General features: G+C 44.7%; 1 protein-coding gene across 1 annotated transcript; it reads right to left on the reverse strand.

Annotated features, from left to right (window-relative positions):
• Window positions 1–11,943: 11,943 nt before the first annotated feature.
• On the reverse strand, window positions 11,944–19,884 carry RPS14 (ribosomal protein S14). The gene is made up of 5 exons (XM_037800874.1): window positions 19,729–19,884; window positions 17,371–17,521; window positions 16,439–16,600; window positions 13,049–13,125; window positions 11,944–12,059 (listed from the first exon to the last, which is right to left on the reverse strand). Exons 2-5 carry the CDS (start codon window positions 17,517–17,519, stop codon window positions 11,992–11,994), a joined length of 456 nt encoding a protein of 151 aa, XP_037656802.1. The 5' UTR covers window positions 17,520–17,521; window positions 19,729–19,884; the 3' UTR covers window positions 11,944–11,991.
• Between the last annotated feature and the right edge of the window lie 274 nt (window positions 19,885–20,158).

Here is a 20,158-nt window from a genome sequence, read left to right on the forward strand (position 1 = left end):
CATGCAACAAATTTTACTGAGTGTCTACTTTGTGCTAGGCCTGTTCTAGGTGCTTGGAGATTTTGACGAACAAAGCAGCAAGTATCCCTACTCTTTTGGAGTTTACATTCTAGTGATGGGAGACAAGGAAGTAAATTATATTATTGTTAGCAGGTGATAAGTGGTATGTGAAGAAGGAAAGGCAGAGCTGGGCAGCAGGATGGGGGCAGGTTTCAGTATCTCACAGGGATTCGGGCTGGATCTCATTGACAACTCAATATTTGAGCAAAGTCTTGAAGGAGGCGAGGCGGTTAACCAAGTCCATGTCTAGGAAAAGATTGTTCCAGGCAAAAGGAATAGCCAAAGCAGAGATCCTGCAGTGGGGACATGCCTGGCATGACCGAGGAGCAGCAAGGAAGCCAGGGTGGTGGGAGTGGAGTGAGAGAAGGAGAGGGGCCGACACGAGGTAAGCCAGGTATGGGCCATTAGCAGGACCTCGGCTTTTACTCACAATGAAATTGGGACCCATGGGAGGGCTTTGAGCAGAGGAATGCCATTATCTGATGCGTTTTAAAAGGATGGCTCAGCTGCATTGAGATTCTGTAAAACGGGCAGAGAATCCCCACAGCCTCGTGGGACTGCTGTGAGGGTTAAAGGAAACTCTTTGTAGCAAAAAGCTCTGAACATGGTTGTGCTTCTGGGAGAACTAGACCAACTGCTCTGCTATTTCTGTCCTATTGAAGGGCAAATTGAGCCCAGGATATATAGATATGATGTGTCAAGAGCAAATGTTCAACCCACCTAGGATCTGGGACTCTCCCACTTTTCTCCCAGGGCAGAGGCACCACCTGGCAGGTGGGTAAATACCTGGTCTCTGGACATGTGATTTTGCAAGTGGGGCTGAGCGGGACTCCTGCGATTCATTCATTCTACAAACAGTTTATTAAGCACCAGTTATATACGGGGCACGGATCTGGACTAGGGACAGGGACACAGAGGCATCTGGAGACATCTGGCTGAGGGCTGAGCCCATCTCAGGGGATCACGGTTAGGTCTGTGCAGGAGTCAGATATGAGTAGCAGACCTAGTTGGTTACCAGCACCTGGTGGGGATCTCAGCCTTTGGTTGGGGTCAGACCACAACATGAGGCTAGAGGCAAGAAGACATGTTGGGAGGCTGTTGTGAAGAGTCAAAGTAGAGAGGTGAGGCCTGATTGAGGCCTGATTGAGGCCGTAGCTATAAGCCTAGAGAAAAGGGGATGAAGAGAAAAAATGTTCAGGAGGAAAAGTCTGCAGGACTCAAGGCCAGACTGGATGTGGAGAGGGAAGGTGGGACCGAGCTGCTGCTGAGCTTCCACGCTTGGTGGCAGGGAAGGAGATGACGTCATTCGCAGAAGCGGGAAGTCTTGGCTCATTTGAGGAACAGAAAGAAGTCGAGTGCGTCTGTGCGCAGTGAGTGAGGGGGAAAGGGGTTTCGGATGCCTTTGAAGGATGTGCTGGGGCCAGATCAGCAGGCCTCGTGGCCGCTGGGGCATTATTCTGAGAACAAGGGGAAGCTACCCCAGGGTGCTAAGTGGGGAGGTGCTGGATCTGGTTTACGTGTGGCATCTAGATTTCAGGGTGCAGGAGCAGGAGCCAGGAGACCAGTCAGGAGTCGAAGCAGGTTGGGGGAGAGGTGGTGGTGACTTAGAGTGCTGGTGGAGACGGCGAGACGTGGACAGAGCCAGTCTGAAGGTAGGAATCTCAGGACTGGCTGTGGGAGTGAGGCAAGCGAGGTCAGAGAAGGGGCCCCAGCTTGAGGCCACACAACTGATGGATGGAGTTGGCGTTCATCAAGATGGAGAAGATTGGGAAAAGAACACATTCCGGAAAAGGAAGCATCAAGAGTTTGGCTTGGACTGTATTCTCTGAGACACCTACATAAAGATATCAAGTAGATGGTTGAGGATAACCAGACCAACTCCTAAAAATGGTGTCAGAGTGAGCATATATATTTGGGGATTATCAACAGGTAGATGGTATTTAAAACCATGGGACTAGGGCCAAGCTCCGGGGAACCTCAATATTTATAAATTGGATAGAGGAGGAGCAGGCAGCAAAAGGGAGCTCTGAGGAGAAGCAGGAAGTAAAAGGAAAACTGGGAGTAGGTGTGCTCAGAGATACCAGTGAAGGAGCAAGGGCCCGTGGTCAGCCGTGTCAAATACTGCAGAGGACACATCGGACGAGGACAGCGAAATGCCCCTGGGCTTGGCCACAGGGAGGTCACTGGTGACCTTGAGCAGAGCAGGTCTGTGAACTGGGCTCAGAGGTGAACGGGAGGGAAGTGGGGACAGCAGACGAAGGGAGCAGAGAGGTGGGGTGGGACTGGAAGAGGAGGTCAGGTCTTTGCCACCTCGCCTTTCTTCCTGCCTCCAGGGACTGGGGTCTTAGGCTCCCCTCTTCACTCTGGCAGCTCCTCGTTCCCTAACTGCCACCGGCAATAAGCTCCGACCCCTGGGTTTGAGGGGAAAGTGAAACTTCCCGAATCACACAAAGCAGTTAGTGCCCGACTCTCATTCCAGCTCCAGGAGCTCTGCCTCACCTCTTTGACTGAAGAAAAGTACTTTTATGTGTCTTCTCATTTTATTGTCACAAGAGCCCTGTGAATCTCAGGGAGGTTAAATGAGTTGCACAAGTACACTTAGCTAGCAGTGGAAAGCTGGGATTTGAACCCAGGTTGAAGCTGTCTGCAGAGCCCTTTCCCTTAACCTCCATGCCATGCCCCTTACTCACTCTGACCAGCCTTAGTGAGGCCATGGCAATCATGCCTCCTGTAGCTCCTCTTCTCAGTCTGAAGATGAATTAGAAAGGCAGATGGGATCCCTTCCCACTGTTTCATGTGGACAATTTCTACCTCCATCCCTCTCCAGACAAGCTTAACAGCTGTTCAACACGTCTCTCTGTCGTCCCCAGGAATGATCCCCTTTGAGTACTTCCTCACATTGCTTTGGTCTGCTTGTATACCTCCAGAGACAGAGAGCTCACTACCTCCATGAGCAGCCTGTCTGGGAAGTAGTTTAGCATGGTGATTCAGAGCATGAACTCCAGCTCAAGTTGTTTCAGTTGAATCTCAACTCGGCTACCTGTTAGCAGCCTGTTCCTCAGTTTCCTCATCTGTACCTACTTCCTAGGATGGTTATGAAGATTAAATAAGATGCTACATTTAAAGTTCTTTCTAAGAAGTCAATGAATTTAGTTATTAACATCATCATTCTCGTTACTGTGATTATTCCTGAGGTATAAGAAAGGCGAGGTGGCAATGACCCGACCTCCTCTTCCACTCCCACCCCACCTCTCTGCTCCCCTCGTCTGTCCCCACTTCCCTCCTGTTCACCTCTGAGCCCAGTTCACAGAACATGCCTCCCTGTAACCTCCAGGTTTGGGATTAACCCCATCCACTGTGATTCTATCCTCTTCTGTGCTCACCTGCAGGTTATTCCTATTGTTCTTCATTTCTCAATTCTCATTTTCTCCTGAAGCCAGGTTTTTAATGTGCTTTTTTCCCCCAAGCTCAATTATTTATCATTCAAACATGATATCCCTTAGATAGTGTTTCTCCTAGGTAGAGCCTCTGGTTGTTTTCTAGGCAACCTCGGCTTTGCTTAGAAACCTGGGGGTGGAGTGATGGCTTCAAAGCCCCCCTTCCTGCCAGCACAGGCCTGCTCCTGAGCTCCCAGGCATTTGCAGTTTGCCTGACCCCTGACCTGGGGCCCTGACATGAGGCCCCTCTGACTACACACCCTAAGGAGCTGCTCAGGCAGGATTGTGTGGGGATGAAGAACCCAGGCTCTGGAGCCAGACAGAGCCACAAATCCAGACTCTTTGGCTTACTTGCTGTATGACCTTGGCAGACACTTAGTCTCTCTTTGGATCTGTTTCTTCATCTGCAAAAAGGGATTAATATCTTACAACTCAGTAATGAAAAAGATAAATAACCCAATTTAAAAATGGGCAAAAGATCTGAGAAGATATTTCTCCAAAGAAGATATACAAATGACCAATAAGCACATGAAAAGATGCTCAACATCATTTGTCATCAAGGAGATACAAATAAAAATCACAAGGAGGTACCACTTCACACCCACTGGGATGGCTAGAATCAAAAAGTCAGATAATAACAAATTGGTGAGGATGTGGAGAAATCGGGACTCTCATATACTGCTGATGAGAATGTAAAATACTGCAACCACTTTGGAAAACAGTCTGGCAGTTCTCAGACAATTAAATATACAGTTACCATATGACCCAGAAATTCCACTCCCAGGTATATACCCAAGAGAAATGAAGATTATGTCTATATAGACACTTGTACATAAATATTTATAGCAGCATTATTCATAATAGCCAAAGCATAGGAAAAAAAACAAATTTCCATCAACGGATAAATGGCTAAACAAGATGTGGAATACAATGAAATATTATTCAGCCATGTACTGATAAATGCTACAACACGGATGAGGCTTGAAAGCATTATGCTAAGTGAAGGATGCCAGTCACAAAAGACCACATACTATATGATTCTGCCCATAGGAAACTCTGGTGTAGGCAAATCGTTAGAGACAGAAAGCAGGTTCGTAGTCACTTAGGGCTGGGGCAGAGGGAGAGGGAAGTAGAGGGGTGATAACTAAATGGTATGGGGTTTCTTCTTGAGGTGATGAAAATGTTCTCAAATTGATTATGGTGATGGTTTCATATATCTGTAAGTATACCAAAAAATTGTATTGTATACTTTAAATGGACAGATTGTACAATATGTAAATTGTATCTCAATAAAGCCATTTTTAAAGTGGGGGATTGTAAGCATTAAGTAATGTAATTGATATATGAAACTCAGCATAGCACCTACTTCAGTAAACCTTTGCCATTAACATTCTAGGGTGGCTCTGTCTCCTGTGGCAGCCACCAGCCACATGTGGCTGTTGAGCCCTTGAAATCTGCTAGTTTAAATTGAGACGTGCTGTAAGTGGAAAACACACATTGGATTTTAGAGACTTAGTACAAGAAAAAAGTAAAGTATCTCAATAATATTTTTATATTGATTACATATTAAAATGATAATATTTTGAAAATATTGGGTTAAATAAAATATATCATTAAAATTAATGTCACCTGAATGAGAACAAATGTATATCACTATTACAAAGTGTTAATAATGGGGTGGTATATAGGAAAAAATGCAATTAATGCAAGTTAAGTTCTGTAGTTAATACTAACATGGTAATATTCTTTTATTAATTGTAACAAATGCACTGTATACCAAGGTAAATGTCAATAATAGGGGGATATAAGGGAGGGTATGGGATTTTCTTTTTCTTTTCAGAAGAAATGGGAATGTTCTCATATAAATTGTGGTGGTGGATGCATAACTATGTGACTATACCATTGATTGTCACTTAGGATGCATTTTATGGTGTGTGGATAAAACTGTTAAGAAAATTAATGTCACCTTTTTTTTTTTATTAATGTGGCTAATAGAAAATTTGAAACTATATATGTGGCTTGTTTTTGTGGCCTGCATATATTTCTTTTGGACAGTGGTATTCTGGTGAGAGTTTTTTTCAACGGGGGAGGAAAAAGGTGATGCATTTGGTTTAGGGGCTGCACTTGTCTCTTGTAGATGGAGTCTGAGCTGCAAGGACTCTTTGGAGATCATAAAGATCCAACCTTCTCTGTGTACAGATGAGGAAACTGAGGCCCAGAGGAGATGGGATGTGCTCAAGGCCATAAAACTAACAGTGGCAGAACCAAAACAGAATTTAGGGGCTTCCCTCATTGCAGCAGGCATCTTCCTGTCAGATCGATACTGCCACCTGGTGGTCCCAATATATAACTGCTGCCCGCTCCCCGTAGCCCCGGGCTCCCTTCCCACACCAGCTACTTCCCAACCCTCTGCAGAGATGCTTAGACTGGGTGGGTTACCTCCTCTTCCTAGAGCCCTGAACACGCCTGAGGGCAGGGCCACCTAGAGACACCCAAGGTCTAACAGCCTCCTGACAGCCTGACAGTGTTAAGACCCAGCCTGCCAGGGATGAGCTAGTATAGTGATTAAGGGCACTTGGTGTGCCTATATTCCATCATAGGTTCAAATCTCAGCTCTGCCCCCTTTCTAGCTGTGTGCCCCTGGACAAGTCACTTAACCTTTATGACCGTCAGCTAAACCTTATATAAAATGGAGATGATAATGATAGTACTTACCTCAAAGTGATTGAAAGAGGCAAGGCCTTTAATTCTGTTCAACAAATATTTACAGCTCCATGTGCTGGATACAACAGTAACCTAAACAGAAAAGTCCTGTAAATTTTATAGATAAGTGATTCTCAAAGTAAGATCCCCATACCATCAAATTAGCACCACCTGGGAACTTATTAGAAATGCAAATTCTCAGGCTCTTACCCCAGACCTACTGAATCAGAAACCCTGAGTGAGGGGCCCAGCAATCTTGGTGAATCTGATACATAATCGAGTTTGAGAACCGCTGACGTAGGTGTATATATCAGATGGTGTTAAGTGCTATGCAATGGCAGGATAAATGGATAAATAGCTTGAGAACCATGGGTCAGAGGTGGGGGAGATGCTAATTAACTATTTTGGTCAGGGAAGGCCTGTCTGATAAGGTGACAAATTCTACCAGAGATATCAAGGAAGCAAGGCAGGTAGACCTGAGAATATCTAACAGAAAAGGAAGATGATGCCTTCTTGCCTTCAGGACACTTCCTATAAACTGCATATACAACTTCTGCTTAAATCCCTTTGGCCACAACTTAATCGGATGGGCCATACTTAGCTACTCGGAGAGGCCGAGAACAGCGGTCTTTATTCTGGGCAGCTGAATGTCCACCTAAAAATAGAGACTTATTTACAAGAGAAAGTGGAGAGAAAGCATATTGGAGAACAATCACTAATGCCACACAGTGACTGTGCTGTAACTAGCCTTTGATGGTCTCGCTCATTCTTGTATGCCTTCAGTGATGGGATTGCTCACTATGCATGAAGTAGCTTTATTCCTTCTTTTGAGCAGCTCTGTTAGAAAACCCTATCTACGTCTCTACAACTCCTACCCACTGGCATAATTCTACTACCTTAGGACTACATGCAACAAGGCTGCTCCCTCTCCTCAGGCAGAACTTCAGCAATTTGAAGTCCCTTATACATCTCTTTGGACCACCAAAGGACAAGAATGTTCCCTGGCAGCCACATCTTGGGAGGTGGTTTGATAATCTGACATTGTGAGATTGAGGATGGCCGTGACAGTACCCTCTGGGCAGCAGGAAGCCATCGCCTTATCACTCAGGTTCATGAAGGCCAGGAGCAGCTGGCAAGGCTCGTGCCTTACCTCAGGCAGAACCCAGAGGAGGCCATGCAGAAATGCATTCAGTTCAATCCTCTTGTAATCTTGTCTATTTCATAATTTCTTCGGATTTATCTTGCAGTTCAGTAATTCTTTCTTCAACTGGCTCTAATTTGCTATCTAACCCAACCACTGCATATTTAATGTCAATAATCATATATATATATATGATTATTATATGTATTATATATACATATGTGTTTCTAAGAGTTCTCTTTGGTTCTTTTTAAAGTATACCTGATTACTACATATACTTTTTCCCTGCTCTTTTTTGTTCTGATGTGTATTTCTTGAGACATTTTATATTCGGATTCTGATAATTCCAATATTATCTGAAGTCTTTGGGGATATATAAAGCTGTTTGTTGTGTCTACTGACTCTCACTCCTGGTGGTTTATTTTCATGGGTGTGTTGATCTTTTGCTTGTGAGATATTTGTTTGAAACTAATCTGTGGGAAACTGTTAGACCTCAATTGTGGATGGTTTTGTCCAGAAAGGATTTGCTTTTGCTTCTGTCAAGAGCCAGGAGACACTCCTACCTGGGACCACACTAGCCCAGGTATCAGAGGATTTCTGGCTTAAGGTGAATGTCAAGTTCAGCTCCCTCCCTCAGCTGGGGATGGGGATGGGGACAGAGCTAAGGTTGAACTCCTGGCACTGACTCCCACATTTGCCCCCAAGGCCACCCCACCTTTCTTTGCCTACAGCTGCTTGCTCCCTGATCCATTTCAGCTTGATGCCCTTTTTCTTTCTCATTTCTTTAATGCCCTTGGAGAGTATCTATTTCTTGGGAGCTCAGGGAATGCATGTTTGTTTTAATTTATCCAGGATTTAGAAAGGCCCTATGTAGTTGACTGAACTACAGAAGGTAGAAGTCCATTCATCCATTTCTTTCAACGATTCACCAAATAAATCTTTATCAAGCCCCTACTTTGTGCAGACGGGGCTGGGTGCTGGGGTGGCAGACACTGAACAAGACATAACTCCCTGACTTCTCAGAGTTCATAGATTAGTGCGGGGATATAGGCAATTACAATAGAGGGGACCGGTGGTACCATGTGGGGAGTAGGGGCACCCCTGGAATTCAGTGGAGAGGAACCTAACCCAGCTTAAGGGGCATCCAGTAAGCTATCCTTGAGACTGATGAAAACTGATTCTGAAGGCTGAATGGGAGACAGTGGGGCCTAGTGGAGGGAAAAGCACAGGTAAAGGCTGAAAGCCTGAGGGAGAATGGAGAACTGGAAAACTGAAAGGATCCAGGTCTGGCAGAATGAAGGGTGTGGGAGGGCCAGATTCCCAAGGGCCTGGTAAAATGCTCTTTTGGGTGGGGCAGTGATAAGACAGCCAGGGTAGGGGGAGTGAGGGGAGTTGGGGGAGTGATGCAATCCAACTAGCTTTAGTCACACAGCTATGCTGTGGCCTAGGGATTAGAAGGGACTAGAGAGGCCCATTAGGAAGAAGACCATTGAGGAGTTTGAGGTGAGAAGGCAGCATGAAGGAGAGATGAAGTACAGAATAGATGGACTAGATAGCTACTCAGGAGGGACTATTGCTAGAGGCCTGACGGGGTTGGAGAGTTATAGCCACCAGCTTCAGGGTCAGCTCTAAGGCTGGGCTTCCATGAAGGAATGTGGGCTCAGGTGGGCCATGGGCCATCGAGTCCTGTCCTCCTCACCTCAGTGGCCAGCAACAGCTTGGCTCTCCTTGCAAACAAAACCCTGAAAGCAACTGCTTTCAAAGACCTGTCTGATTGGTTACCAGGAAACAGCAGTACAAGTTGCAAAGTCACAGGAAATAAAAATGCTCCAGCAACAGCCAACATTTTCCCACCAGGATCCCAGCCAGCTGTCATTCATGCTGCTTGGTGTAAGAATGGAACAGGCATAAGAATAGCAGCAGGTTCTTCAGTGCCAGCACTGTGTTGAACACTTTAATCTAGCTTAATTCTTATGATACCCTCTGTGGCAGCCATTATTATAAGGAATTTTCACTAAATGGCTGAGAAATTAAGGCATTTGCCTAAGGTTACAGTTGGAAGTCGCGGAACTGGGATTTTTCATCTGGCATGTCTGCCTCTTGAGGGTCTGTGCACCATACAACCTGCCTTAGAAACCAGACTGACAATGAGAAAGCACCTCTCATAATCTTCTAACATTTTTTTCTTTAATTTTGGAATAATTTTAGATTTATCAAAAGGTTGCAAAGCTAATAGAGATCCCATATATCATTTACCCATTTTCCCCATTGTAACATCTGACGTTACTGTGGTATGTTTGTCAAAACTAAGAAACCAATGTGGTCCAACACCATTAACTGAACTCCAAACTTCATTTGGATTTTACTAGTTATTGGAGTAATGCCTTTTTTTTTTTGTTCCAGGATCCAGCCTAGATCATACTGCATTGTCATTACATTGTCTTAATTTTGTTTTTCATGACTTTTGAATGTTTAAGGAGTCCTGGTCATGTATTTTGTACAATGTCCCTCTAATTGGGTTATGAGTTTCTTATGTTTTAGACTAAGATTATGGGTTTTGAGACTAAGATTACGGGTTTTGAGGAATAATATCACAGAGGTAAAGTGTCCTCCTCATCACTTGGGGGGGAACATGATAGCAAATATCAGTGTTAATAATTTGACCATGGTAGTGTTTGCCAGGTACCTCCACTGATAAATTATTCTTTTCCCTCTTTCCATACTCTATTATTTGGAATCATTGAGTCCAGTACACACTCAAGGGGAGAAGAAATTAAGTTTTACTTACTGGAGTGGGGTGTTTCTACTTATATTATTTGGAATCTTTTTCTAAAGGAAGATCTGCCCTTCAACCCCATTTACTTATTCAATCATTTATCTACATCAATATGGACTTGTATTTTATATGTAGGTTTGCAAACACACCCTTCATTTAAGATGAAAAAACAGTTTCAAAGGTTGATTGTCCAAGACCCCTAAGTTGGTCGGAGCCATGGCTAGAACCCAGGTCTCAGGGGCTCTTCCAAGGGGGAAAGTGATCTTGGTAGAGTCCAGGTCTGTACATACAATGGAATGTTATTTGGCAATTTAGAAAGGAATGAAGTACTGATACATGCTGCAAGGGGATAAACCTTGAAAACATTATGCTAAGTTAAAGAAGCCAGACCCAAAGACCACCTAATGTAGACTGCTTTTGCATAAAATGTTCTGACTAGGCAAATCTAGACAGATTTGTGGTTGCCTGAAGCAGGGGAAGGAGTGGGCTACTAATGGGTTTGGGTGTTTTGGGGGGTGATAAAAATGCTGAGAGCCCATTTTCTTACCTATATTAAGGGGATAATTTTTTTTTAATCAGGTTTGTGAGTATTTAATAATGATTAAAGTACTTAGCAAGGTCTAGCATATAACAAATGCTACTTCACAGTAATCCACTTCCGCCTCAGGACCTCTTTATTTGCTTATTCCCTCTGCCTGGAACACTCCTCCCACACAGAATATGGCTTACTCCCTTGCCAGTTTCTGTTCAAACATGCCATCGGTTTTCCCCAAATAAGCTTCCCAACAAAGTTTTCCCTCCTGACTGGATTTTTTTCCCTTTAGAACTTATGACTATCTTGCATTCTCAATGCCCTTTCACTTTCTAGTCCAGGACCCTTGGCATCCTTTCCTCTCCACTGGGCCTGGCACATTCATCCATCAGCCACTGCCTGCTTTGAACAGGCTTAGCTCAAGCCTGCCTTAGGGCATTGGCAGGAGGGTATTCCTCTGGGAATACAGGTATTCCTCTCTGGGAATGCTGTCCACTTGGCATGGTGGGCTCTTCCTGAGACCCACATTTCAGCTTACATTCCAGCTCCTCTACAAGGCCTCTCCTAAACCCCCAGTGTAGCAGTCACCCTTCATGGGGCCCTGTGTAATAATCCATGCACAACACTATCATCTGGTGCCACATCCTTGGAGCTGGAGTCAAGCTTCCTGAAAGCAAGAACTTTGTCTTTTTCATCAGATAAAAATAGCCTGGTGTGCATTTGTGGGGGAACTGAATCTTTTATGTACTGATGTGGAACAAACTCCAAAATCTGCTGAGAGTGAAAAAGCGAGACGCAGAAAAGCGCGCTCTCAATTCTACACAGAAGGTGTTGGGGGAGTACACACCCACACATGTTTATATATGGAGCATGTCTGGAAGGCTCCACTCTGCTTTGGCTCTTTTAAGAACTGGTCCATTTTTGGAACTAACATCTCCACTTTCAAAACAAGGTCTCCAAAGCCTTCGTCTGCCTTAGATTGCAACCTAATGTCATGAGGGGCAGTATGGAAGAGACAGAATGGCAGTATCAGCAGCTCACCATCCAGGAAGCCAGCACACTGAATACAACAGGCTCAGCCTCTGTCCCACCCAGGGAACCATCACTCCCTCTTGTGTTCCTGTTTGACAGGTTATCTGCATCCTCTGAAGTGGTAGTATACTCTATCAAATGTCTGCTGTTTTACCACTAAGCCTGTGACCTCAAGTCAGCCCTAGGCCCTAGTCAAATCTACACAGGAGGAAGGAACCAAATATCCCTGAGGGGTAATGTTCCAAGGAGATGAGTCAAATGGTTTATGTGAAGGTAATTTATTAACAGAAAAGAATTTGTGGAGTCCTGTTCACAGACGGCGACCACGGCGACCTCCCTTCCTGCGGGTGCTGTCGGAGGGGATGGGGGTGACATCCTCTGTGGGAAGGAAGAGGAAACATCAGTGTCTGGAGTTGAATGGGGAAGAATTCCAGGCTTCCCTGGGCCAGTGCTCTAATTAATCAGCAATGGATCCCACTGTTCTCTACACTAATCCCCAGTACATAACAGACAAACAAGGAGCTGCCCATAACCTGCTTCCTGAAAATTTCTGAGGTGATCTAACTTTGCTTTACAGAAGGGGAAACTGAGGCTCAGAGAGGGTTTCACAACTTGCACAGGGTGCCAGCTGGAGACATGACAAATCCAGATTTCTGACCACTAGTGCACCCTCTAGTGGAAAAGCCCTCTTTAACAGAGCAACCAAAGACTCCTTTTCAAAAGGTTAAAGGTTGAAAATGTTCTAAAAAAAATCTTAGAGCAGGAGAGGGCTGTAATTTTAGAGTAGTACAGGTCGCTACCAACTGCACAGAAACAGCAGGAGGGGCCAGTCTCAGGAGATCAGATAACAGAATCTACACAAGGTACCACTTATGGTTCTCACCCATGGGAGCTGCTATGCCTGCACCCCACCCCACCCCAGCCCCAATTCACCACTGGTTGTCTCAATAACTGGCAAGGCCTACTGATATTTAGTGAGTAGAGACCGAGGATGCTCTATGTCCTACAATGCAAGAGACAGTCCACACAAAGTGCCAGTAGCAACTCCCTTAAGAAAAATACTGGGAAGGACAATTCATCTGTCAGTTCTACCAGATGTTATCTCAACTCCAGCACCAAGGAGTGTGGGGTAGATTCAGAAATGAAACTGTGCTGTTCCAAGGCAGATGGAAAGACAAAATTCATGTTAAGGTGATGGGGTATTAATGAGGAGATTTTAAGTTACACGGCACCTCTTGCAGCCCCCGTAACAAACCTAACTGCTGAGAGTCACCAGAGTAGGCCCTGTATTCACAGGACACATCACATGCTTTCTAAGATCAATGCTTCAAAGCAAAATGAAGTACTAGCCAGAGGGGGGCACTTACCAATTCGTCCGATCTTCATTCCTGAACGTGCAAGGGCTCTGAGGGCTGACTGGGCCCCAGGTCCAGGGGTCTTGGTCCTAAACAACAAAGGTCTAAGTAAGAAAAGTGTTTGGCCATTTCTGGCCACTTCACTTCTTAAAATCTGAACTCATCAAATCATCAGGGGTCCTCCTTTCTAAGATCCTCTAGCTCAGGGCCCTGCAAACTTTCTGTAAAGGGCAGATAGAAAATATTTTAGGCTGTTACATACTGTTTCTTTTTTTGAATAATCTTTTATCTTCAGCCCACAGAGTGTATAAAAACAAGTGGCCGACCAGATTTAGCCTGTAGGCCATAGTTTGCCCTACTTTGCCTAGAGCCTGTTTAAGGCACTGTCCCTTCTGCCACATGCTGTGATTCTAAGTTTTCTTTGGTGATTTGTCCTTTTCCACCTGCTCCATCATCTCTCTTCTGATCCACTTTAACAACTTCATATCTGGTTTGTTCCTCACACAAGCAGAGTCACCTTAAAAACCTTCATTCATCAGGTCACCACCATTCAAAAGTTTTCATGGTTTCCCATCTTTCTTTTGGTTCAAGTCCAAATCCTAACTATGTTCTACAAAATTCTGCCTATCTCTGTTCACACCTCATGCCACTCTTTCCTTTGCAAGTGCAAAGTTCATTTCCACCTCAAAACCCTTTTCCTTGTAGTTGTCTCTAGCTAGAATACTCCACACACACATATCTCACCCCCCATCTCTCCTTCACTGGACAGACTCCTGGTTCACCGTATGTAGGTGTTAGGGATTGAATTGTGCCAACCCCCTCTTTCAGTTAAGTTCAATTCCTCACCCCCAGTCCTGTGAATGTGACCTTACCTAGAGACAGAACTTTGAAGATGTTAGTTAAAACCCTGACCAACACTGTGATGGTTCCACAAGAAGCTAAGTATATAGGGGCGATAACATCCTGCAACCTCATTATGGGGGATGTACTTAGAAGACCAGAGAGCAGAGACATAAATGGACATTTGCACATTGGTGTTTATGGAGGCAGTATTCACGATTTGCAGTGGGTGGAGGTGGACTAAGGGGACAATGACTGAGGAACAGAATGGCGAACTGTGGTGTATGCATGCAATGGAATATTGAGCAACTACGAGGAGTGAAGTTGTGAGACACTCAAGGTGAATGGATCCCATAGACAGCATTTTAAGTGAAGTATGCCAGAAACAAAGGCAAACACTATAATGCCTCACCGAAATGGACTAACCTCAATATGTAAACTCATAATTGAATCTTAGAGCACAGCCTAACAATGATTATTGTAATGGTCCCTAGATTGTAAGCTCTTAACAGCAATCAAATCTATTCCTGAATTGTAACGGCTATCTCCAAACTCTAAGATGTTCATCCCTTGGTGTATAACCTGATTGGTCTCTGGAACACTGGGTATCTGTGTGACACCTGAAACTCAGAGCTAGAGCTTGGCAAATATGAATGTCAGTATTAAGACATACAGCAACTGTTAAAAAAAAAAAAAAAAAAAAAAAGCTGAAAAAGAGCCTAGACTTAAATAGAGATATGAATAAAGCAGATCTGGTTAAAACTAGGGCAAATCGGGCCAAAGGGTAAAGGTTGAAACTGTGTATTAAAACTTCAACTTCCATGTGAGACCAAGGGAAGAAATGTTTATTTGGTGTAGAATCTCTATTTTCTAAACAATATAACTTCTATAGTCAGTTTGTTCAAATACCAAAATTACATGGAACTTTGAATAGGAAGTGAGATACGGTAAGTCTGTATAGGTTAGAGTGAAATAGCAACACATCCCAAAGTAATTTGGGTGAAGAATAAAAAATATATATTCAGGGCCCCCCCAAGGAGCTGTGGAGGATGCCGAGGGTTGGACTTCCTCACCTGGATTGTTGCTGATGTTCTGTCACAAACACTGGGGACTGACGGCTTGCCCCTATGAAGTCTGTTACTGCAAAGGAGAGGCTAAACCTGCTTATAATTGTGCCTAAGAGTCTCCCCCTGACTGCCTCTTTGTTGCTCAGATGTGGCCCTCTCTCTCTAGCTAAGCCACTTTGGCAGGTGATCTCACTGCCCTCCCCCTACATGGGACCTGACTCCCAGGGGTGTAAATCTCCCTGGAAATACTCCCAGGGTTGAATCTCTATCCGGCATCGTGGGATTGAGAACATCTTCTTGACCAAAAGGGGGATGCAAAATGAAACGAAATAAAGCTTCAGTGGCTGAGAGATTTCAAATGGAGTTAAGAGGTCACTCTGGCAGACATTCTTACGCACTATATGGATAATACTTTTTAGGTTTTAATGTATTGGAATAGCTAGAAGTAAATACCTGAAACTATCAAACTACAACCCAGAACCCATGAATCTTAAAGATGATTGTATAAAAATGTAGCTTATGAGGGGTGACAATGTGATTGGGAAAGCCATATGGACCACACTCCCCTTTGTCTAGTTTATGGATGGATGAATAGAAAAATGGGGGAAGGGGAAAAAAAAAGGCACCCAGTGTTCTTTTTCACTTTAATTTTTATTATTATTATTTTTGTGTGTGTGGTAATGAAAATGCCAAAAACTTATTTTGGTGATGAATGTACAACTATATATTGGTACTGTAAACAACTGAATGTACACTTTGTTTTGTGTGACTGCATGGTATATGAATATATCTCAATAAAAATGAATTAAAAAAAAAATACCTGAAACTACCAAACTCCAACCCAGTAGCATTGACTCTTGAAGATGACTGTATAACAATGTAGATTACAAGGGGTTGGAGTGTGATTGTGAAACCTTGTAGATTGCACTCCCTTTATCCGTGTATGGATGGATGAGTAGATGATAAATGGGGACAAAAACTAAATGAAAAACAGGGTGGGATGGGGGGGATGATTTGGGTGTTCTTTTTTATTTTTTATTCTTATTCTTTCTGGTATAAGGAAAATGTTCAAAAATAGATTGGGGTGATGAAGACACAACTATATGATGGTACTGTGAACAGTTGATTTTACACCATGGATGGCTGCATGGTATGTGAATATATCTCAATAAAACTGAATTAAAAAAAACAAACAAACCAACCCTGACCAAGACATACTTTTGCTTCCTAGCACTCCTCACAAATGTTCTAAATACTTTCTTTCTAACACTTCTCTTCCAATAGTTACAGCACAATGCCTAATATGCAATGGGTGCTCAATAAACACAGAAAAGTGCTTTGGGGGTGGGATGAAACAAGTAGGGAACCAATTATTAAATATGTAAATATATAAAATGTCTTGTACAAGGTCACAAAAGAAAAAACAGGCTCAAATCCAGGTGCCCTGGAGCCAAAACCCAGTGGCCTTATCACCACCAGCTCCAGACTTACATACCTATTTCCTCCTGTGGCCCGGAGTTTGATGTGTAAGGCAGTGATGCCCAGCTCCTTGCACCTCTGGGCCACATCTTGGGCGGCTAACATGGCAGCATATGGCGAGGACTCATCTCGGTCAGCCTTCACCTTCATCCCACCAGTCACTCGGCAGATGGTTTCCCTAGGGATAAAAGTAGTTATTCCTTCCTTGTTCAACCAAGATTCACTGAGTGTCATCATGTCCTAATATGTAAAAGAAAGCCACAGCTCAGGGCTGACAGAGGATGGAAGCTTAACTTAAGCATTCACCCAGATCCTCTGACAAACAGTAAGTGCCTGCTGCCTATTAACTGGCCAGAACTGGGGAACAAGTGAGCAAGACTGCCAGGGCTCTGCTTTCACAGGAATCACACTCTAGTGGGCTTGAAAGACCTATTAACACTTTCTACTCCTTTCTGCAGTTAATCCTCATAATTACACCAAGAGGTACACACTACTATCCTCAGTTTTATAGGTAAGAAAATCAAAATTTAAGAGTTAGAATGATTTCATATAAGTCACAAAAGCTTTTAAATGGCAGTCAGAATCTGCATAGAGGGCTGAGTTCTAGTCCACTGGGGCCCCTATAAAGGGTACTCCAAGAAATAAGAGAAAACTGAGGGCTCAATGAGTGTCACACTCTGAGATCATAGGGCACAGACCATGTCTCCTCTTGTAACCCTAATGCTTCGAAAAGTTACAATAAATATCTGTGGACTAAATGACCAAGCAACATTTACTTTGTAATTTTCCTGACAGCCACAGCAAAAACGGAAATGTACTTCTGCACATAAATCTTCTGATTTATTTGAACAAAACATTAATTCTTTTGGGAGAACCCCCAAAATGCCACCCACCCCTAGGGTCATTTCTTCCCAGCTGGGTTCTCTAACTTTCCATCCAGGTACTTACTTGCCAGAGAGATCAGTGACATGGACAAATGTGTCATTAAAGGACGCAAAAATGTGGCAGACGCCAAACACATTCTCTCCTTCAGCCACCTGAGGCCCAAGGCTGATGACCTGTTCTTCCTTCTTTTCCTTTCCCTTGCGAGGTGCCATTTCTGCGTGGAAAGAAAAGAACCCTAATGTTAACAGACGAAAGGTTTCCAGAACCCCTCTTCCCTGGCTAGTAAAGGAAAACCAAGTTTTGCTCCTTTGTATCCCTGTCTTCTTCCACCCAAGACTGTGCTACACTCACTCATCTCTGCCTAACTAAAACTCATTTATTCCTGTACTTGGCGGATTTCAATTGATGGCTAAACAGGCAAAGTACCTTGAATTGTAACCTTTTTCCAGAAACTACCAAAAGCACAAATCATAGCACCCACAGGGTAGAAACTCAGGGTACTAGCAGCAAACCTCTAATTTTTGTCCAGTAGACCTCCCAAACATGGAAAACACCCTGGAGCTTAGGTCCTGGAGACTTGAGAGTTCACCTACAGCTCTGTAAACCTGGGCAAATAAATTCCCTTCTTTCAAACTTATTTTCCTCAACACATCCAAGGGAAGCATTGGATGGACCTGCTGACCACGGTATGCTGCTCTTCTCTCTAGGATAAACCATGTGCCACTCCCGATTCACAAATGGAGAAACTAAAGCTGAGAAGCCTCTGAAGATTCAGAGTGACACAACAAGTAAGTTACAGACACAAAGATCAGAACCAAGTTAGGGGACTGCCCACACACCTCACAACACTCCAAGGCCAAGAGTGCTTGTGTTTCCTAGCCCCAAGGTAGCCTCCAGGAAACCTAAACAACTGTATCACAAAAGGCATGTAGAGATCCATCTGCCTGCTGAATTGTGCACCAACTTCTCAGCTTAGAATTCACACAGGCAGGAATTTAAACTGCAGAAAAGCCAGTTTAAATGGTATCTCCCATTCTCTGGCATGAAATCTCCTGACACCCTTCCACAACTGTTATAAAACCAAGTCCTTAAACTTTTACTAGCATCAGGTTTAAGGCACCTCCAGGAAGGCTGACAGAAAAAAACCCATTCCAGAAACCCAATGTGTATGTAAACAAATAACTCTAATCCAACATAGCATGTAAGTGCAATCAAGGGACATTAATTTACTAGGGGAAGGAAAAGTAAGTGAGAATGAGAATGTGGCAGGCTGCCTAAAGCCCCCAGGCCCTTCTGACCCCACTGTGGCTCAAGCATCAGAACTACTTCCTAACATTTTATTGAGTACTAGAATAGAGCCAAGGACTCAAGTGAAGTCAGGTCATCCAACCCCTTGCAAACAGATTAGACAGAGACAGGAGGGCCTTGCCTAGGGTTATAAAGACAGTGGCAGAACCAAAACCAAGTGTTCTCACTCCCAGTCCAGTACTTCTGCCCTGCCCCAAAATGCCTCTATTCCATACACAATTAACTTCCCCAGACCTGAAAATGTTTCACATGTTGCTATGTCTTCCCAGTGCTGTCCTTGTAATGTTCAGTCTGTGCCTAATGTAAGAAAAGCACCACAAGTGCTAGGTAAAAGGTTCCTACCCTCTAATTTCACTAACGTGCATAACTCAGTGGGATAAGTTCTGAGTGGAGAAGCCTTTCCACTACATCTGAGCTGAGTCTGGAGCAGAGCAGCAGGTCCACCATGGTAGTCGCTCAATAAATAATGACTTGGAGTTTCCCTGATCAATGTTGCCTTGAGGTGGTGATGAGAGAAAAGGTTATTTCGGGTAAACAACCTTGATAGGCTCTCAACAAACACTGGTTTGTAGTCCCTACCCCCAGTTTCTCACTTCAGGAGACCTGCCCTGAGCACCCATAACTTGCAATGTGCCCGACACAGCAAGAGATGAATTACCCAGGTTTAGAAAGCATCCAGCACAGACCAAGGGCTTTCCAAGCATTCCCTCCTTGTATCCTCTCTACAACCCCACAGGATCCGTGCAACTGTTTTCTAGGACGGCACGAACTTTTAGTGTTTGATCTGAAGTCGCCCAGGAAGAAGGTGGCGGGCAAAGACGGGAGCCCAACGTGACCAGGGTCTCCCCCGCGCTGTGCAGCCACCCAAACACTGCCGTGGCCGGAGCGCGGAGCCAAGGCTTCCAGGGCCAGACCCGCATTCATCCGCACCTCTCTCAAGCAAGATCGGGTCCTCTCGAAGCTGAGTGCAAACGTGAGTCTAGGGGGGCCGCGACCCTCCCACCCCGCACCGGGTTCGGCTTCTTTGGAAAAACCCTCTGCCCTGTGTCCCTAGCCCCATCAAGCCTCCTTGCCTCAGGATGCCACCCGATTGTCCCCAACCGGGTTTCCTACCTCCGCGTCGCCTCCAGAATCCGCCACCGGAAAGAGAGATGGAACAGGGAGGAACAATGGGTCACTTCCGCGTCGCCGGAAGTACTACCTCTGAAGTCACTGGGCGGGGCCCTTACTCGTGGAAGACACTGCCTTTATTTTTTCCAAAGAGATTAAGACTCGTTCTCGGGGAACACTGTTGACCAGAGGAAGAACAAGAGGAGGCAAGGGTGAGCGGTGAGTCACTGCGAGCGGGTCGGCCTAAGCGCCTGAATGGACCGGCTGCATCTTCTCAGTGCGGTGGCACTGAGTTCAAAGATGGCGGTGGGCACGGCTAAACTGATTTCCGCCGTGCTGGTCCCCCGCCTGGGCCGCCTGGAGGCGACACTGCTCCTCGTGGTGCGGAGGGGAATAACAACAACAAAACCACCCTAATCACAGTGCTTAGGTC

This window comes from Choloepus didactylus, chromosome 13, assembly GCF_015220235.1.
Source record: "Choloepus didactylus isolate mChoDid1 chromosome 13, mChoDid1.pri, whole genome shotgun sequence".
NCBI classification, from domain to species: Eukaryota; Metazoa; Chordata; class Mammalia; order Pilosa; family Megalonychidae; genus Choloepus; species Choloepus didactylus.

Coding starts and splice junctions, on each gene's coding strand:
- RPS14 (XM_037800874.1), bottom strand. CDS start 17,519: ATGGCACCTCGCAAGGGAAAGGAAAAGAAGGAAGAACAGGTCATCAGC. Junction 16,601..17,370: donor GTCACTGATCTCTCTGGCAA/GTAAGTACCTGG, acceptor TTTTATCCCTAG/GGAAACCATCTGCCGAGTGA. Junction 12,060..13,048: donor AATGAAGATCGGACGAATTG/GTAAGTGCCCCC, acceptor TCCTTCCCACAG/AGGATGTCACCCCCATCCCC.